This window comes from Balearica regulorum, chromosome 12, assembly GCF_011004875.1.
Source record: "Balearica regulorum gibbericeps isolate bBalReg1 chromosome 12, bBalReg1.pri, whole genome shotgun sequence".
NCBI classification, from domain to species: domain Eukaryota; kingdom Metazoa; phylum Chordata; class Aves; order Gruiformes; family Gruidae; genus Balearica; species Balearica regulorum.
The window spans coordinates 23408358-23429095 of NC_046195.1; the positions used below are offsets into that span (position 1 = coordinate 23408358).

The 20738-nt window shown below is 44.1% G+C and overlaps 1 protein-coding gene across 3 annotated transcripts; it reads right to left on the reverse strand.

Moving 5' to 3' along the window:
• Nucleotides 1–198: 198 nt before the first annotated feature.
• On the reverse strand, nt 199–20423 carry BLM (BLM RecQ like helicase). Of its 3 annotated transcripts, none has more exons than XM_075764404.1 (22): nt 20189–20423; nt 19413–20104; nt 18059–18248; nt 17482–17603; nt 16752–16859; nt 16230–16362; nt 14481–15235; nt 13492–13668; nt 12772–12890; nt 11196–11309; nt 10343–10441; nt 10109–10257; nt 9166–9272; nt 8279–8439; nt 7589–7784; nt 6909–7099; nt 5756–5903; nt 5189–5388; nt 4230–4422; nt 3688–3810; nt 2234–2441; nt 199–510 (listed from the first exon to the last, which is right to left on the reverse strand). In XM_075764404.1, the coding sequence occupies exons 1-22, from the start codon at nt 20284–20286 to the stop codon at nt 327–329; spliced, it is 4467 nt and encodes a 1488-aa protein (XP_075620519.1). In that variant the 5' UTR covers nt 20287–20423; the 3' UTR covers nt 199–326. The 3 variants fall into 3 exon arrangements, with proteins under 3 accessions (XP_075620519.1, XP_075620518.1, XP_075620520.1); XM_075764403.1 differs by having other exon boundaries at nt 16752–16862; XM_075764405.1 differs by lacking the exon at nt 16752–16859.
• Nucleotides 20424–20738: the final 315 nt, after the last annotated feature.

The following is a 20738-nucleotide window of genomic DNA, read 5'->3' on the forward strand; positions in this document are numbered from 1 at the left end:
GACAAGAACTTCCAGAAGAGCAGCTCAGCTCCCGAGCTCCGAGGTTCCTGCACAAGAGGCAAGGGCAAAGAACAGAGGCATCTTTGGGATGTGCAGTTCCAGCTGTAAAGCAGGCCTACAGTGATTATTTTCACAGAAAGGGCAGAGCTTCTCTATGCTCTGTTTACAGTAGAAAGAAAGGTCCAAATAAGCTTATGAGTTTAAAACCATTTATTTAATGTGAGGTTTTCGTACTTGACAAATGTACAAGTCTCAGAAGGCTTAGCAAATGAAACAATGATCACGTTTTCAGGGCTCGCTATCATACAGTATGTACATTTTCCTGTTTACACTAGGGAATAGGAAGGCTGAAGGAAGTGCCTGTTTCTGGGCTTCGGCGGTGCCATAATCCCCAGCTTTGCAGCAGCCCCTTGCGCAGCACTGCCACGGCACGGTGCTGAGCCGCAGGCAGATGAAGCTGGAGCCTTTGCGTTCCACGGCCTTTTGGTCCTTCTGTACTTGCTGTAACCACTGCAAAATTCAGAGAGCAGATACGTGCGTCAAACAGCGGCTTTACTCGCCCTGCTCCCTATAGCCGTGGTGTACTTACGTATACACCACCGTTAGATTTTCTACAAGACAATGCCTTCCTATTTTAAAAGTTTTTTTGTTGGGTTTTTTTTTTTTTAATAGACATGGCTGCAAAAATACCTTTGAAATGTAAATCAAGCGTAGCTGTGCTCTGGCATTTGCCTAAGGGCAGGAAGCAGCCAGCAACAGGGATAAAGAATGCTGAACCAACCTGACTCCTATTAATCCAATTAGAGTATCAACATTAAGTGACACTTAAGGGTCAACAGCATTTAATGACTAATATTTTAGTAGATGGGAAGGTGAAAAGGGTGGCAGTAAAACCTACTGAGCTGGGAACTGCTGTTTGCTACAAAAAACAAAGACCAGAATGAGGAAAATCAGGGCAGAGAAGGAGACATCCTTGGCAAGAACAGATAGCAGCAGAAAGCCATGAGTTTGGATAAAGATGACTGTGTTTTCTCTTTGATGATGAATACAACTTTAAAGCAGTAGAAAGTAAGCAGTTCATACACCAATAACATCGAAGAGTCTTTACAAGTTAGGCATGACTCTTTAGGTGGGGATTTTACAGGATGTTTTGGAAAGCACATTAGTACCGTCCAGAGCCAGAGCGACTCTTTCAAATGGCCTGAACTCCTCCTGGCTGAGAGATAATGCAATTTCTATGACACGTATAGACTGAGAAAACCCCCTTCAGAATTATTTCAGAAATACAAGACGGAGGTTGTCACATAACTGCTCTTTTCTACCTCATGTTCTCTATCTCATATACCAAACGAGGTAACGTTTCTAGGCCGAGGGATTAAGTAACCCGACCATACCACGGTACAGGCAACTTTAGTTCACTTCCTTGTTGTGCAAGGCAAGCTACGAACACGGCAAACCTTTAAAAGGCATGACTACAAAACCCAAATAAGAACTTCCTGCTCAAGTTTTCTAATGTCACAGATACAAACCCATTTTTAAAGAAGGTCTGGGGAGGGCAGAGTTTCTCCAACCATTCTCTCAACCATTTCTCCTTTTTCACTCGTTCCCAGCACTGATTAATCATGTTTCAAAGCACAGACGTTCAGCACAAACTGCTACTACTGGAGTTACCAGACTAATAACTAAATGAACTGCTAAAATAAGGTAATCGACTCAGAGGACAAGGCCCAGCCTGGCTCCTTCATCCCCCTGCAATAGTTTGGTGTTGGATCTGCCCCAGAAGCTCAAGACCAGCCAGACTCCTGGACCCAAACGTTATGGTCTTGACGCAGGTGTTGCCTTGTATGGCACAGAGGGAGAAGTTCTGAATTAACAAGGGACTGGGAACCAAAGTTTCAAGCCATCTTTATGTTTCCAAGCACAGAACCAGTCATCCTGCTAATAACGGCTGTGGCAGCACGCTGAAATTTAGCGTCACTACTTAGCTTGTGGCAGTCATGAGTGAGAAACAGAGGATGACTGTTAAATATCCTTCCTCAGCAGGAACTTTTTAAACAGAAAATGCTAGAAAACCAAAGTGGAGCTGTTGCTACCAGGTACCAGGCTAATTTTGAAGCCATGCTTAAAGCCTGCAGTTACTCAAGAAAATGCAGAGGGATAACAGTGCAGTTCTGGGATCATCGTCATGCTGTTCTGGAGTAAGAAAGGTTACAAGCGCGCACAACCAACATACCCTTTGGGATGAAACTGCTGGCTACCACCGCTACTTGTCTTTTTCCTCTTGGATTCTCTGAAGTTGGGCAGCCTTTTCCTTTTCCTTCTTTGGTCTGTGTTATTGCAAAAATAGCTGGAGGTTGTAACTACATCTTCTGCTGCTTCATCGCTCTCGGGTGTGCCAGTGCTTCCCGTAGCTGTGTCCACGCTTTGGCAGGCAGCATCTTCTACAGATAAGACAGGGAGTTAAAATTAGTGAAATCAAGACAGGATAGGACACGCTGACCATACCAAAACTTGTGTCCTTGCTGTGCAAAACCCCCTTTGTGTTGCCTTCATCCTGGTGATGCTCCGGGCTCAGCTAGAGGTGTTTTGTAGGTTGGTGTAAAGCAAGGACAGAAGGCAGTTTTGGTTTATCTCATGACATAAAGGAATACTGGCCAGTCCTGTTTTCTCTGGCTTGGCTTCTTGTCTAAGCTATTTTGGTAACGCTGGGGTTTCTGCCTTTACAGTCTCTTCCCCATGTCAGCTGGAAAGAATTATGGAATATACCATAAATACTACAAACACTTGTTTTTAAAAACAGCATCAGGAGACACTGACAGGCTCGGAGCGCCGAGAGCTCCTTCTCAATCAGTCATGACCAAGAGGGATGTGATTCTTTGTACAGCCAGCAGAATAAAATACTTAAAAATCAGGTTTGTAGCCGGTATTTGTTCACATTGCAGTGTATGAAAGCACAACCTCCTTAAAAGTAAAGGTGAATCACTTTAAAATTACAGGCCCCAATGTTAAATCCAATAGCCAACCTGCATTAAATACTCCAATTACAACATAGGCTACATGCTACGCTCCCGTCAAGTTACGATTTACTAGTCTCCGGGCTCAATTCTCCATGGAGCTGAACTTGTACATGAGGTTAGAGGTGTGCAAAGGCATTGTACAATACCGCCATCCTGACCCGATGGCTTTTTTACACCTCACTTTAAAAGGTCTTCGTGTTTGAGCAAGGGCTAGTCAGTGAAGAGCTGAACTTGCTGACCTCAATTAGTACAAAAAATAAAAGGTAGTCGTCATTGATTATCTGCCAGCTACAACATTACCCCATATGTAGTAGGTGCGGGTGTAACAATATGCAGGAGGTGCAAGACCTTTAACCTTAAGGTCAGAATTCTCCTGCTAACTAAGCATATGACATAAATCCCAGTCACTAACAGGTTCGGAGCAGTGCAGTCTGCCTATTTCTCAGTTTCCTTTTTTAGCCTTTCAGAGATGTGCTGAATTTAACTAGCGAGAAGATAGCAAAGGCCTTTGTATGTTCTGAAAATGTGCAATTGCTCCTATTTGTAATTATTAAACTGTGAGGATTAGTTATTTGTTTTTAAAACAAGGTAACTTTAGAGTGAAAGTTCTGATGGAGGAGGAAAGGTAGTGAACAGGACAGGACACATTTAGGTACAGAGTATACTAAACCTGGTATGGTCCATTCAGAGTACTGATCCATCACTTTAATTATTTCTGCACCATATTTTTCCAGTTTGTCTTCTGTGACACCATCGATCTGCAGTAAAACCTCCACATCAGATGACAAGGTTTCTGTAACGTAACAAGGTGCCAATTAGACACGTCAAACAATCTGACTGTTTTTAAAGAGAGACCATGGTAGAGTATTCTGGAGGAAATGAATGCCTTAAGGAAGTAAGCCTTTATTCTAGCAGATTTGCTTCTCGTTGGTTAGCACAAGAAATAGTCCAAGGGTTTTCTCTGACAATGCTTCGAAGCTTGTTTTGCAGTACGACGACTTGGGCGGCTCTTGTACTTACCCAGCAGGACTGCTACGGCGTAAACTGCAGCTCCAAGGGACGTGTACCGTGTCAGCCACTCCCACAGCACTCCCTCAGTTATGAATGCTTAAACTGGGTCTCTCTAAACCATAAAAGTTGTAGATTTTCTGTCTACAGTCACACACGTGTTCTACTGCCAAGGGGTTCCAAGCAACAAGAAGCTGACCTTACCTGCTATTTTCTTTAGAGTTGAAGTACTGAAAATATTGAAGTAGTGCACATCAAAGACTTTCCCAAGCATTTTGCATGTGTCTGTAAGTTCCCCAAGGCACTTTTTAACCATCTCTTCCCGCTGTGACATTTTTCCCACAGACGCCCTTTGCTTTCTGATGGCACTGGCATTTTCTGTTTCATGAAACTCCACCTGTTAAGGCAATCAGTAAGTTCTGTCAGGGGAGTTACTGCACAGCTATCATTAGGAGATTGATTGACAACACTGGAAAACAGTGAAGGAAACCAAAAGTATTTGAGGGACCAAAATCCACTTTTTTTTTTTCTTTTTTTTTTTTTTTTACAGGCTTCTCAACCGCCCCTAAGTTTCTTCTACAAAGAACTAGCAGAGTAGACACAACACAGGGAAAAAATCCTGAGACCCTTATTCACAGCTAGCTCCAGAAGTCACTAGGTCTAATGCTGAAGGCTCTGCTCCTCTCCAAACCCAGCACCAATGCAGAGGAGACATTGCCTTGAGCAATTCTGGGCCTGGTTCCATGGCCTTCTGGAAGTGCCTTTTCCATCAGAGCTCACCAACGGCTGGAAAAAATAGAGCAGGAACCACAGGAGAAGGCAGCACTGTTCCTTCTTTTCTTCTTAGCTAGCTTTTTCTGCATTGGTTGTAACTTTCCTTTCTTGTCAGGCTGGAATCGGATGGATGGGGGAGAAGAGAAAGATTTCATCCTCTCCAATCCTCTGAAACTCACCTTTTGCCTCACAATGTTATTATTTGAATACTGGACTAGAAATCATGCTTGTTGGATTCTGTTGCCCGTGCCTGCTAAAGATTAGTTCCTGTACTTCACCTGGTAGGCAAGCCATGTGCAAACTACCCCAGAGTGTATGCTGCATCAAAACCGTAGCATGTCCCTTACAACAATACATTAGAAGGAAAACAATAATTAATTGTTACACACCTGCAGTAATCCATCTAGCACAGCCTGAGCCTTCTCTCCTAGAATTACATATGCTACCGCTTGGTCATTAGCTGTGATGTACAAGTCTTCATCCAGAATCTTGTCCAAGACCAGTTTTCTAAACAGTCTTTCAACGTTGTGCCTTGAGTAGGCAGCTCCCTTCCCAAATATTCCAGACTGAATCTTTGCACTCTTTGTACCTGCGCAACAGACATCACAGGATTAGCCTGCGATTACAAAGCCTACGCATGGATGTATTTACAGACCTGTGGAAGATTCCCAAGGGCTTTCCATAGTCTGTTCACATAAAAAAAATGCATTGAGGCACCAGAAAGTCCAAGCACCACCAGAAAACGAATATTATCACTATAGCAACCTGAAACGGATTAAAGTTTTAGTCTGATTTATTTTGGATCATTTACTACCAAGAGATTCCTGGGAAGAATAATTTTGCAAAACATCTCTTCTTTTAAACCACTGCTGGTATCGCGCAGACCTCCTGATGCTGAGGCAGGGATTTATGCACCAATTCCCTTTAGGTGTTGTTTCTGGAAGAATACTACTTACCTAAGAAAATGTCTACCATCATATTCAACGTGTATCTTCCAGAACCTGCGTTTCTCTTTCCATTTATTCGTCCCGTTTGTCCACAATGCTCTCGTACAAATCTTATAATGCTCTTCACTTCATCTGTTACATTTCTTGATTTGTAATCCTATTAAAATAGACATGATTAGGAAACAACGTTATGTGGTTCTGTCCTAATGCGAATCATTACTAACAACCTCAGGTTTCATTATTGAGCTTTTTCCAGCTGTGAATTCATTTTGTTCCATACACAGAAATGGTGATTTTAGGTTAGTACACCTAAGGTGATCCAAGATAGTCACAGGAATTCTGGATTTGATGATACTCTGGAAAATGCAATAATACATACCAGACAGTTGTATGTAATCTCTGTTGCATTAATTCTATAGAGTGAGCTGCAAGATTGCTGTGTGAGTCCTGGTGATCAAGGTAAATCGATCAGAAAGCATTCCCATAATTATTCTGCTGCGATGCACTATAACTTATACTTCCCATACGCATTAATTGAGAAGATTGGACTGAATACACATTACTCTAGTCAATTTTTGTTACAGTCACAGCTAAGTAAGGGAACGCTCCAAACACAGGACTGAGATAAAACAGATCAGTTTTACACGTGATGACAGAGACCAGTAACCCTTCCCCGTCTGCTTCAGCAGCTATTGTCTCTTCTGCTCCTCTGCACGCCGCTAACGTGTTCGCCTCAGTCCCCAATCTTTGGGCCACCTCAAGCAGTGAAACCCCCCTCGCGTGGCACTCGCGCTGCTCTGGCAGCACAAAGCTGCCTTGAAAACATCGGGAGAGGCAGCTGAAGAGATATCCCTGTAGCCATTCCTGCGGATCTCCCATTAGCTCCTGCCTCCTGTAAGCACTGTAGCCAAGACAGTTGACACTCAGGAACATCCTTACACCTCACTAGTCCTCCTCCGACAGAAATAGGAGCATCAGAAGTCTGTGGATAGTCTGTGTAATTCTACTCTAGGTTAAATCCTGGAAATCATTCAATGCATCCATCATCACAAAAATACAAGGCGTCTTATTCATTTTCTCCATTTGCCTGAATGTCACGTAATCATTTTTTAATGCAGCTAAATGCAAAAATCAGTTTAAGAACACAATACGAAATTTTTACCTTGTTTCTACTGCAGTTATCACAAATTACTTCTGGGTGATCTTTACAGAAGGTGGGATTAAAGTTAGTTTCCCCGAAGTAGGCCAAAAGCTGAATTCTCCGGCAATCGACTACATTCTCGCAGTAATGAACCATACTGTACAGGTTGTTAAAGTGGGTCTGTCTTGTGTGACTGTTTCCATCTTTCTCCACTGAAATGCAACAAATTCAACTGTATTTGTTAAATCTGCACCTCTGCATTTTTATAGATTATCAGATAGACAAAACACAATAGTCCTTTTTGCTTAAAAAAGAAAAAAAAAAAAGAAAAAAAAAAGAAAGAAAAAAGAAAAAAAAAAGAAAAAAAAAAAGAAAAAAAAAAAAGATGAGTAGGTTAGTACAGAACCAACCTGGGACAGATTTTACCTCTAAAATTTTAAATGGAGAAGAGGGAGAAGACTAGAATGACAAGAATCAAGATGTGGATGGATACGTATGAAGCAAAATGTTTTTGGCTAAAAAAGTGACAAAAATCTTTCATTACAGAAAACCACTCGGGTAAAGATGCACAGTTCTTTGCAATCCCATAGAATACACAGCGCTTCTCAATGAGAAAAGAACACAGCCTAAATGAAACAGAGACCAGTGGCGAAGTGACTTCTTTAACATTGTCTCCTTTAAGTCACAAATCGAGAACTCACTCAGTATTAGCCGCCTCAGTCTGGTTACATCGCTGTAGCTGTAGAAGAGCAGACAGTGAGACATTTCACCATCTCGTCCAGCTCTGCCAGATTCTTGATAGTAACCTTCTATAGATTTAGGAAGAGAAGCATGGATAACGTAGCGTACGTCCGGTTTATCAATTCCCATTCCAAAGGCAATCGTTGCACATATAACCTAGAAAGGAAATAACAACTTGTTACGCGGAGTTATGAAAGTCATTCCTGCAGCACTCTGTACCAAAAAAATAGGCAATCAGGACTGTGAAGCCATGCAGAACCTGGAATTTGAACTGTAATGGTGCAAGACAAGTACAAAATAGCAAAGCCACTGCTCCTTTCAGAAAGGCTATTCCAGACAAAGGGAAAACTCCAAATTTGAGTCCCACTGTACAACCCAGCAGTGTGCCTAGAGCTGTCTCAGAAGCTGTGTACTGCTCAGTTCCTTCCTCCTGGAGTATCGCACCTTGCTGCAGCGCTGCAGTCTTTGATTTGTAAAATTCCCAACAAAGAGGTGGCTAACATGCTTTGGCAGATTTCTTTGGATCAATTATTCAATACTGCATCCGACTTGGCAATACCCTTACACAACTTGCATTTCTTTACTAGGCTGCGAGGGATGAAAGTGCTCTAAATTCTATTCACTTTTTCCCCCTGTTGCTTTTCTCTTACCTGGCACCCTTCTTGATTAATCCACTTCTTCTGTACAAGATCTCTGTTGGAGTCAGTGAGCCCAGCATGGTAGGCAAGTGCAGCAAGACCTTCCTTCTGCAGAATCGCCGCTGTTGTGTCACATTCGTGACGTGAAAGGCAATAAATTATTCCAGAGTCATCTGCAAATATATAAAAAAAGATTTGTGCTATAATACAGCTTTATTCCCTTTCACTTGCTTAACAGTCATACCTGTCAAGCAAATACATCTATTCCAAAAGGGAGAGGTTGGTAAGTATAATGCAATAACTGCTTAATAATAAAGAACAGTAATTTTATTAACATCAGATGTTTTCTTAAGTTTCTCCTCACCCAATTTCCTGGTTTTTGGTAAGGTGGAATCAAGTTTTCCTGCTCAGTACTGTGCAATCTTAGATTTAAAATACATGAATAAAAAAACCTACATAAATCAAGAGTGAGAGCAGTTTAGTCCGTGACATACAAGGCTACAGCACTGGAGGAGCTCTGAAGGAACCTTGGCGTAGTCAACTTCCAGCAGCAGGAGCTGGAAAGGTAGGAATCTCTGAAGAGATTGTCAAGGGGAACCGCACATAAGCAGACCCATGGACTTACACCGTTCAAACAGTATGGCTGTTAGGTGACCTTTATACTCCAGACACGATGCTAAAAGGTAAAATCCTTACTTTTCCATCTTTACTTGAACTCTAACTTTAGGATGCCCATAAACCTGATTCCCATTATCAATAATATCATTTTGCCTCCAACTTGTTTTTCTTGTAAATGCATTAGTTGCTTACAGGAAGGCACCAGTTTGGGGTTGCTACAGCATTATAAAAGAGCAGTTCCTAAAAACACATGTGAGCGCACTGTGCTGCTCAGTACTCACGTGGATGGTATTTTTTAATCCATTCCAAGCAATCCATTGCCACCTTCTTCGGCTTCTTGGGCAATACATCATATTTCAAGTTATGCCTGTTGAAGCTCATTGTAAACCTAAAACACGACAGTTCACAGGTGCTCATCAGCTCTATGGGTGCAGCAATCCTTTCAACTAACTAGGTGCTCACTGGAACGCCCCAAATCCAACTACTACTTGCTCTGCATTATGTGCAAAGGAATTATTGTTCCACTATGCCCACAGAGATTCACATTGCCCATTCTTTGGGTCTAAAATTCCTGCATTTTTCCTGTGGCAGTGAAAAACTAGATCTACATGGCACCACGTAGCAGGAAGAAATGCCCCCAAACCAGACACGCGCACAGTGATTTGCCTTGCCCTCATTTTCCTTTTGAATACTGGCATCCACATTCGATCATCAAATTTGCAAAACAGAGTGTCACCTCCCTCCTTCTACCCTAAAATATATTTCTAAAATAAGAAATTCAACAACACAGAACGATTTATTTTTCCATCATGTACAATGAAAACACTATGATACAGCCCAGGCACAGTGGTACCTCATTATCTATGCTACTGCCGATGCTAATTAAGAAACACTTCCAGCTTTTGCAGTTTTCCAGCATTCTCATGAAAAGCACCCTAAAATACAACTTGCACGTGTTGTCAGTGACACTGACAATTTCATGATGTTATTTCCTATTAAACAGCTTCCTTAATCGCGCACGAAAGAGTTTGGTAAAGTTTTTTCTTCTTACTTCAATATTTTTGCATATAACTCACATTAAATGAGAACGTATGCATGGAATTTAATCAGATACAACTGCATCAGCATTTCAGATGGACCTGTAAGGCTCTTCTTACTTTACTAAGTTTTTCACTCAGAATTTCTGCAGTACAAACTGTTTCAGGAAACCGCTGAGCAACTTACACTTGTGGTTTTAGCATCTCAAGCTGATTCTGAATATCCTTCTGGACTCTAGGGTTCGCAGTGGCAGTAAGAGCCATCATTGGAACAGAGCGAAACTTCTTGCGGAGCATATTCAGGCGTTTGTAGTCTTGTCGAAAATCATGACCCCACTAGTTTAAAAACAAAAGTCAAGCATAACTGAGCAAGATGCTCCAACTAAGTCTTTTGCCATTTTGGAAAACTCAAGGTTTTTACCTGGCTGACACAGTGGGCCTCATCAATGACAAAACGCGCTAGGAGTTTCCTGTCGTAGAGATTTTCCAGGGCTGACATCAGTCGGCTGCTTGCACAAACCTAGGTGCACATCCACCAGTGGCATCAGAGAGCAGACTCACATGCAAAGCATCACCCTACCTGACTAAATACAGAACAATTGTTCTGTGCAGCAAAGTTAACCTTGACTGCACAGGTAAAGCCTGAAGGCATGAAGATGGGGGCAATCAGCTTGGTTTTAATTGGCAACGAAGCAGCCGGTGAGGGATTACCACAAGGTTTTAGGATCATCTATCCAGAGGTCCTACAATTTGAGTAAATTTAAATCACTTATGTGATGTAAGACAGGAAAGACAATGCTGAAGAGAGAAGTGTTATCAGTACACTAAACAGTCCCCTCACACAAAGCTCTCGTGGAACAGTATCATTTTTAAAGACAGCATATAATTAAGGACAAGGCAATCTTTAGACAATCACCTATTACCTCGATGGTTACATATTTTCTCCCTGTATTATCCCATTCATAGTAGTCCAGAGCCTAATAGCTCCTTGACAGCAATTAGCCACCAATGCGCTGCAAGATGTATCAAAAGGGATGGGCATGGGGTTTTTGTTTTAAGAATTCAAATTGTACAGACATACTCAGTTCTCATTTGTGGTTAATTACTGACTGAAATTGGTTACATCTGTATGGAGTCTTACTGAGTTATCTAAAAAATATTTAACAATTTTTTCCCCAGAAGCCTACTCCAAATTCAGTGTTTCCCCTTCAGTACTTCATAGTAATCCACCTTTTGTCACCTCCGTGATTTTACAATTCAAATTCAACACAAACCTTCTCAGGGGTAACATACAGAAGCTTTATTACAGGATCTTTTTTTGACAATTGCATATATATTTTTGAAGCATCAGCCTCTGTTCTATCACCAGTCAGATATGTTGCAGCAATCTATATTAAAAAAAAACCAAACAAAGTTTTAATATGAGCAAAACAGAAGGACCTCCAAATTTAGTCCTACATCTAGTTATAAACCAAATAAAAAAGTATACGCATTTACCATCAGCAAATGTAACATTTTCAATGCTCCTTTGTGTAATTATAGGTAACATTTGAACCCCCACTGTAGCGTAGACATTGCAGAACTTTTCTAATGATGAAACAAAAAGGCTATAAGCCTAATTCTATTCTTCTGCTCCCAGCTCTGCCAACAGACCACTAGCTGACTTAGGGGATTCGCCCGCTTTCTTTGAACTCTCTTTCCAGTAAAGAAAACAGATGTGATGTTTGTTTATTGTTCAACACACTTGCTGTAAGTTTGAGATTGAATTCAGAAAACAGAGATCTCAAGACAAGAAACAAAAGTTTCTAAGAAGCACAAAACCACGGTAACACCCTCAAGAACAGTGCCACATAGAACAGCATTGCTTCAGAAGAGATTGAATACAACTTGGAGCGGCAACTGGATACTAAATCTGAAAATACAACTTACTATTCATGCTGAACGGTAACAAAGGGATTAGATCCTAAGGACAAAAGCGACGTAAAAATAGGTCACACCAATACAGCTGATTCTGTCTCCTCTTCCTCTCACAAGAGGCAGCTGTGGCTCTGCAGAGGAAATTCCTTCTGCAGCTGCAAGTCCTGGGAGCCACAGCACCAGTTTAACTGGCCTTTACGGCCACGGCATCCAGCACGCCAGAAAGCGAAGAGCGTGGCCGAAGCGTGGTGCAATAGTCACTGCAGGGCAGAGAACCATTCAAGGGCCACGTCTAGTCAGGCTATCAAAACCTTACTTCACGAGAGAAGGATTGGTCTGAGCTCCAAAACCTGCATCATGGTCTCTCTGGTCTCATCCACCAAAACATCTCTGTTTTGCCCTAAAATGTGTTATCCACCTCTGTTTCCCTGATCTCAATCTCAATAGTACACTAAGGATGAAAAAGACACTTCAATGAGGCAAGAGCAGTTCATAAGTGGTCACCCTTAGGAGCACACATCTTCCGCACTTGCCTTTCTTTTCTCTGTGTATTTCTTTCCCAGAAATGCTTAGCATCTCCAGAACTGTCCTAGCTCAGGAATCATTAGCGCTAATTTCTGCTCAGAGCCAGGCTGCTCCTATTTAGGTGTCTAAATCCAGCTCTCAGAATCTAAGAATCAGGCACCTCTACTTGAAAACTAAGCTCCAAGAACAAATACACAGAAGCATCAATAAATTTAGCAGTTAGACTGCCAAGACATTCTAGTTCATCTAATTTAGTTCTTCCTAGAGAACTTTGTATGCCTTTTACAGTTTCCATCTAATCAATTTTTGCAGTTTATATTTGAGAAACATAAGATTTACCATAAAATTTCATATTTCTGATTCACTTATCTGCAGTTTCACTAAACACAGTAAGCTGTTACAACTTACATCTAAAGTCTTCAGTTTCTGAACTTGATCTATTATCAGCGACCTCAGTGGAGAGATAACAATAGTGACTCCGGCAGAGACACACGCTGGTAGCTGGTAGCACAAGCTTTTTCCACCACCTGTGAGGATTAAACAACCAACATTAGATACCAAGGGGAAGGGAGAGGGGAGACCTGTTTCTTACTTCCCATTTTACAGCACTTTCAGAAACAATTAACTTTTACCAATGACTGCCTTTAATAGGATAGCTGTAGGATAAGGAAGAGTTATACTGTGGAATATTGTGGCAGGCAGAAATTCGGTCACCTCATTCACAGAATCCCAGACTGGTTTGGTTGGAAGGGACCTCACAGCCCACCCAGTGCCACCCCTGCCATGGGCAGGGACACCCTCCACTAGCCCAGGATGCCCAAAGCCCCATCCAACCTGGCCTTGAACACTGCCAGGGAGCCAGGGGCAGCCACAGCTTCTCTGGGCACCCTGTGCCAGGGCCTCAGCACCCTCACAGGGAAGAATATTCAAAACACCACAGTGCATGCAATACTCTAGAAATCCTGCAGCCACAGAATTCAAGCAGCACAACTTATCGCCACCTCCGCAAAGGCACAGAGAAAGAGAAAAGTTAGTCACGGGCCTCACAAAAGGAGCTTCAGGTCTCTATTTCTCAAGTGCATGCCAGCCCTAGAGACCTGCAGGTGCCTGGCACCTGGAGGTACATACCAGTGGGCATTAAGATGAAACAGTCTTCACCCAGAAGAGCAGCGTTGATAGCCTCCAGCTGGTTTGTCCGAAAATAGTGTAAACCAAACTTTCTGTGAAATATATTCACCATTTCTTCAGAATGGGAAAATTTCATACCCCTGAACCGTTCCAGCGCAGGGTTATTAACCAGCGGATCTAGTAAACGAAGAAAATGTACTTATGATAAGTTACAAGAGTAAGTTGCGCTGTCCCTCTTGCAATGTAAAACTCGTTCAGTATAAACAGGTGGCTTAGCCACCCCTCCAACCCTTTAAACCTTCTAAACTCAAATCAGGACTTATTAAAAAAAAATTGCATTCATCTAGAATTTAAGACTGGCTAAAGTGTGAATTTTGATTATACGCAAGTCTCTGGAAACAAGCTTCCTACCCAACTGCATGAAACGCTTCGTCTTACACCAACAAACTTCACCCCTGTCACAAACTACTATTAATAGGCTCCCTGTTCATGGTTACCCAAAACTAGGTGTTAGCTGAATCAGCGCCAGAGCAGACGATGAAAGGCGGCAACGTTTTCACCTCCCTCCTAACCGCAAACAATACTGACCCACCCTGTGCCCCAGAGGAATTAGGTTTGCTTCAACAACTGCCCCTCTCTGAACATTTTGCATAAACAGCTAAAACTGTCATACAGCTTTGAATTAACAACTACAGAGCCGTTATTTAATTAAAACACAGAAACATTCCAGTTTCCAATTTTAGCAGCTTCATCTTCCCAGCAGCCTGCAACCCAACCCATGTGACAAATAAATATTCAAGAAGTTTGGCATCACTTGGAAGAAAATTTAAAAAAAAAAAAAAAAAAGAGAGACTTCGCAAAGAGAAACCAAAAGAAATTTCCACAGAAACAAAAGGCATTGATGTCAGCTACAGTAAGTCACTTGGCCTTAGGTTTAAAAATAAATATTGCAAAAGGAAAAGACAATAATCCTGATAAGCATAACTTACCTGAACGGTCCTTTGTTGCCATCAAGAAGCTTGGTTTCGGAGCAGCAGGATTTGATACAACAGCAGCTCCTTTGGCTCTAGACATTATCTTTGACGACAGCGATTTGGCAGGTGGCCCTTCCCTGATGGGCTGATACAGCGACACAGACGGCGTCTCGGGTGCTGAAACATGCGCAGAATTCTCCCAGCCCTCATCAAAATCATCAATATCAAAGTGATCAAGGTCAAAGTCGGTGTCGTTTATACCTGAACTGCTCTCTGCAGGAATGCTGGCAGGAGCTCTGCTCTGACCTTTCAGAGCTGTGCTCGCAAGAGGCCCCTCCAGCAGACGACGGTTTCCACCGTTGCTCACTCCTGGTTTTTCACACCCACTGCTGTTGAAGGACATCCCAGAACGGAGGCTGAGGGAAGCTCCGTCTTTGCTGTTTACCTTGGAAGAAGATGCTGCTGTAGTTTCTGGGCAGGTGATCTCCTCAATACCATGCTTTGAGGCATAAGAGGTATCCAAGGCATCAAACATTTCGGGGGTTTTGGTAGAAAAGTTGCTTGAATTAACAGTCCCAGCAAGCGTAGATGGGAGTGGGGTGGATTTTGGCGAGTCTCTGCCAGAACTGAAGCTCCAGTTCAGGCCAGAACACGGAGTGGTACCAGGACATGCCAGAGGGCCCCGTCCCAGACATGCCTTCCAGCTTCTAGGAAAAGTGTTGTTTATACTATTTTTGTTCAATGTGACAGAATTGGCCAGCAATTTTCTCCTGGAATATACAACAAGGGAAGGAAGAAGGAAAAAAATATATTTAGCCACAATTTATCAAGTTCTACAGCATACATTAACAGTTTTGCCTCTCTTGTTCTCAAAATATTAACATAGGGTGGTTACATTGTATTCTGTATCACTATATTTTAAAAATATTTCAAACTAATCTAAGGAAGAGAGAATAATACCAGAATTCAGTTGAACAAAATAATTACAAAATTACTACATCTTCACCGCAGACATTAAAATCAAAGAATTCCTAATAGCAAGGAACTGATCAAAAAAACCCACACCTTAGAGGCACAAACCTGAAGTTAAAAAAAGTAAACATATGCTTGAACCAAATTACGGGGTTATGTCCTTTCTAAAGGCCATGTCTGACTACAGCAATACAAGGAAATGGAGTAAATTAGTTTTCCTGAGAGCGTTCAGAAAAAAGCACATAGTCCCAGCCCAGTAAAAAAAACAAACCAAAATCCCAAAATCACAGTACTTTGTCTACAAATCATGTCATCAGACTCCGCAGAAGTTGAGGCAGCATACTGCAGTAGCAATAACCAGGCTGAAGGATGACACGTACACAGCTGGGAGGAGAAGCCATAATCACTGGAGTCAGTGATGGCCAGTCTGAGAGACAGAAAGTGAAATAAATGCCCCCGGTTATGGAAAATCAGGATGACACCTGGCAGGTTGTATCACATCGCCCTGCTTCTCTGGGAGCATCTGGCGCCGCCACCTTCCAGAGAAAAGATACAGGACTCTCCGTGCCTCGGACTGAAGGTGGAACCAGAGTCTTTCTTCGGGCAGAACACTGGGACTGCGAACGCTTTCAGCAGTTTTGGGGATGGTTTTCTTCATTTGGTCAGTAATTTTAAGCTTTTTTAAAAAAAAAAATCTTCCCGTATTGTCTTTTCAGTGCGATGGAGACACCTGCAGGCATGACGCCACTTCACAGGGAGCGTGGAAAGGCGGAGGGTTGCTCTAAAGCGTACCTGAGATCTCTCTGCTGGAGAAGTTCTTTTGCACATGACAGAGACTTAAGCTCATGAAGCGGAATGGCATCTACCAGCTCACAGATATCATCCATGACGCCGTAGAGCTGCTGTTCCAAATGCAGGCCTTTATCTGTCAAAAGGAGTGATTTTAGCGTACAGTATTAGAATATGTTACAAGATAATATCAGTCTCTCAAAAGACAGAGTAAACGGCAATAAATAATTTACTTTTTATATATTTTTAAAAGTCCATTCACATAAAGTAACTGTTTCTGTGTGCATAAACTGTCAGTCCACATATTTTTGCCTTTTAATTATCCATCTATATATATTTTCCAAATCTTGTCAGAGTTCTTTCAAACTTATTTCCAAAAAGCCATTCTGGTTTACATGTTTTGCTTATCTCAAATTACCCCTCCCCAAACACCCTAAAGCACATTTTATGAAAACACTACACTGCAATTCTAGTCTAGAAAGTACCGCAGAAAACCTCCCACACGTGAAAGTCAGCATTTGTCACCTGTGACCTTCCCTTCCAAACCTGGCACCACAGCAAACCATCTGGATTTTGCCAGCGCTCCCCACTGAACCTCAAACCGCTGCTCCCGGGGCTGCGATCCCCGGAACTCTGCTGTAGGTACACCAAAGCATGACAAGGTGGAGCTTGACTAAAGTGATTTCCAGCACAGTGTTGTTAAAATATAAACATAAAAACACTGCTCTGGGCATTTATAAACACAAATTTTTAAATGACACCGTAGAACAGTCCATAAGGTACACTTTTGTGTATCTTGAGAGGAAAGCCTGAACCTGCAGCCTTAAAACGAGGCTGTGCCACACCTGGCAACTTTTCATTCTGCAAGTAAATTCAGAAACACGTTAGCTCAGAACTTCCAAAGCCAGCACCCGTGGGAATCAAATGGAAGCACCAGCACAGCTCCAGCTTACACGCTGCACCTTTGTGCAGAGCTGACTGCAGGAAGGATTTGGTCAATCTGGGCTGTTAAGTTCTACAGAGGAGCCCTGCGCCGTGTCCCAGGCTGGTACTGACAAACCCGGAATCAGGATCAGACAACGCCCCTGAGCCCACGACATCTGAAAATCCTGCATGAGTCTCGGTCCCCCACTTCCTTGTCCCCATGGGTCACTGCTCGTTCATGCTCTCAGACTACATGGGATACGCAGGAGAGCAAGGAGTTGCAAACCATTCCCAAAATCTAAGGCATAGAATTTGAAAGCACTTCGTGTACCTGCATCCTCCGCACTAGGATCGCTTTCAGCAACAGGCTGCGCTGGGGCAACCTTCCCAGGCACAGACTTAACGCTGCTGGCTGTGGATCCTCCCCCAGTAGGAGATTCTTTAAAGATTTTACTAGCATTAAAAGAAAAAGTCATTAAAATACAGATATCTGTAAACCAACGCACTTCCAAAAGAAGTTTATCTTTTAGAATAACAGCAGTTAAAATGTGTGGAAGAGGTAAACAAATTTCTGAAAACTCAGTTAAAATCCAAGTAGCTGAGCAGTTTGTCCCCGCCATGCACCAACATGGAGAGACCTGCTTCAATAATTATTTTTCCTCCCACTATGAAAGGAAAAATAATTCTGCTTTTTCTGAAGCAAAAGCCACCGTAAACATTGGCCATAAACTAAAAAGTATTTCATAAAACATTAATAGCAGCTGTGAACCGCTAACCTGCCAAGCACCAGACAGACACGATCAACTCAATCTGTAACTCTTTAACAAGCACTTGTTTCATATCATCTTTGGTATTTTTCAAAAAGTCATCCCAAAGATAGACAGTTTTATCAAAGAATGTTGTTTTACCTAACGCTTTTTACAGAAGGTGAGAAGGGAGGCAGCTCCTCTTCAGGGGAGGGTGGAACGATATCTAAGTAATCATCGTCTTCAAGCTCAGTGCTTGCGAACGGCTCGATGTCCACCTTATCCAGCTCCAGGGGGCTGTTTCTCTCACTGCTGCTGGGCCGCTGGCTCTCACCACTTTTGTCATTAGCAGCTGAAAGTGTAGTCATATTGCTGGGTAACACTGTAAACTCATCCCGGTATAAACAAAAAATGCAACTGAACAGAGGGAGAAAATGACCAGCCAGATTTCAAAACACTCGGTTAATACGGTTTCTGACTTTCAAAGGGGGAAAAAAAAAAAAAAAAAAATCACTACTGGTCCCTTTTTCTCCCCCATTAAAAACAAACAGACAAAACCCCCACAAGCCTTCTTTTAAGTGGAAAAGTTACATTGCTTGTCTATAGTTACCCTTCCTTGTCAGAAAGGAAAAACTTAAGAAGTTTACTTTCCTGCAAGAGATTTTATAGAAAACTGTTGTTATATTAAATACTAGCTTAAAAAGAGTGTAGCCTCATCAACTGGGATAGTCCCTATACCGGAATTAGAGGGTTACATTACCTTATAAGACAAATCCTACAAAGAAAGGCCAATATCATTAATATATTAAAATTTGTATCACAGAAAGAGGGGAAAAGGAACAAAATATTCTTAAGAAGAAAAATAGAGTTCACAAATCCTCTCACCATTTAGTGTAATGACAGCATCACAGAACACTGATACCACCCAGTTGTACAGACATACTCATTTCACAACTAAAGCTCACAAGTTTTAAAACATAACAGATACGGCACATAAAACAGAGACGCTGCCTGGACACAGAGCAGCCGAGGAAGCACTGCGACTGACAGTCATCAACTACTTGGTCGTAATCAAGGGTTGGAGGGTTTTTTTGTTTTGTTTTAAATTGAGAGAGATCTCTTTTTATGGTTTAATATTTCTCATCATTACATTTAGGCATAAGATGATTTTGTGTCTCTCTCTCATATGAGCTGTAAAAGTGCTTTTATTTCTATAACATCCCTATAGATGATTGCCCTTCATTTCTGGGATGCCATCTGGGAATTCTTGCACCTCCAGTACCACCACACAACCAGCTGCTACTTCTGCCACGAGGCAGCGCTCCGCTGTTTGCGGCCCCGCACTTCCACAAGCTGCGGTTACCGAAATGAGATCCACGTGCCCACGACCACCTGTCAGGTACCAGCACACAGCCCCCTCTGATTTCTTAAAAAAAAAAGCAAAATCAAAGCCCTTGGTGCGCAAACACGAATCTATTTTCTTATAGCTCGCCGGTACTTCAAAATAAATAGTTACCTGGGTGAGCCTCTTCCCCATCATCGTCCAAAACGATGTCAGCAGACAAGTCCTCCCAAAGGCCCTCGCCCTCAGCCTTGTTACCGCCGCAGGGAGCCAAATCCTCAAGGCAGATCAGAGATTGCTGCGACAAGGGTCGTTGTTCGGCCTCTGCAGAGGTCTCCCCGCGCCCCGAAGCGCCGTGAGGCCCCGAGCCATCGCCCCGGGTCCCGGGAGAGCCAGGCGGCCGGTCCCGGCGGGGCGGTGACCTGTGGGAAGCCTTGCGGGGGGCCCGCTGCCCTTTGGGGGACAGGACGGCCGCCCTGCAGTACTTCTTCTCGATTCCCGACAAGTCAAAGTCGTCAATGTCATCCCACTCGTCTCCCGCGGCACCCACCGGCCCAGCCTGCCGGGCGGGAGCACCGGGCAGCCCCTCGGTGGCGCTGCCCGTCCCGGAGGCCGCGGGGCCTCTCGCCACCTCCCGGGGCCTGGCAAGCGCCGCGCTCGCACAGCCCGGCCGGAGGCCCCGTCCCCGCGGGCTGGCTGCTCCAGGGAAGAAGTCCTGGATGTGGGTTTTCCTGTCCCCGGAGGCGGGGGGGGCAGAGCCGGGCGCGGACAGGGAGGTGTTGACGTCTTTGTCCCGCAGCGCGGCGGCGGCGCAGAGGCCCCGGGGCTGGGCGCCGGCCGGAGACGTCTTCTTGAAGGTAAAGCCCCTGCAAAGAGACGAGCCCCGCGTTAGCGGCCCTCCCCGCTCCCCAGAAGCTCGCTGCCGCCCGCCCAGGCCCCGCGGTACTCACGGCGGCCGCAGCCGCGGCGGGGCCGGTTTGCTGAGGGCGCCGCGGGCCGAGTGGAGCCGCAGCTGCTCCCGAAGGTTGTTCTGTGGTACGGCCGCCATGGCGGCACCGCGCTGCCCCGCACCGCCCCGCCGCTGGGGGGCGCTCTGCGCCGCGGGGCTGCGCTCCCCTCCCGCTCCCCACCGCGCGACACCTTCGCATTCGGCGCCAAAAGGCCGCCTACCCCCCCCATTGGATGGACGCGCCGGAGCGGAAGTGACTGCAAGCTTCCGGTTCCGTGGCAAGCCCCGCCCCTCGCCACAAAATGGCGGCGGAAGCGCTGGGGCCGGGGCCGGTCGGTGCGGGCAGCGCGTCCTGCCCCGCCGCTCTGCAGCTGCTTCCAGCGGCGCTGTGCGGAACCCGGGCAGGTTTCAACGCTCTGCGGCCCCGCGGCGCCTGCAGGAGCTGCGTCCGGAGGGCGCTGCCCCCCCCGCCCCTCTCAGACAGCCCCGGGGTGGGAAGGCAAAGCCTTAACGGCAGACCTCCCACCCGCGACCCGGTAACGCGCAGAGCA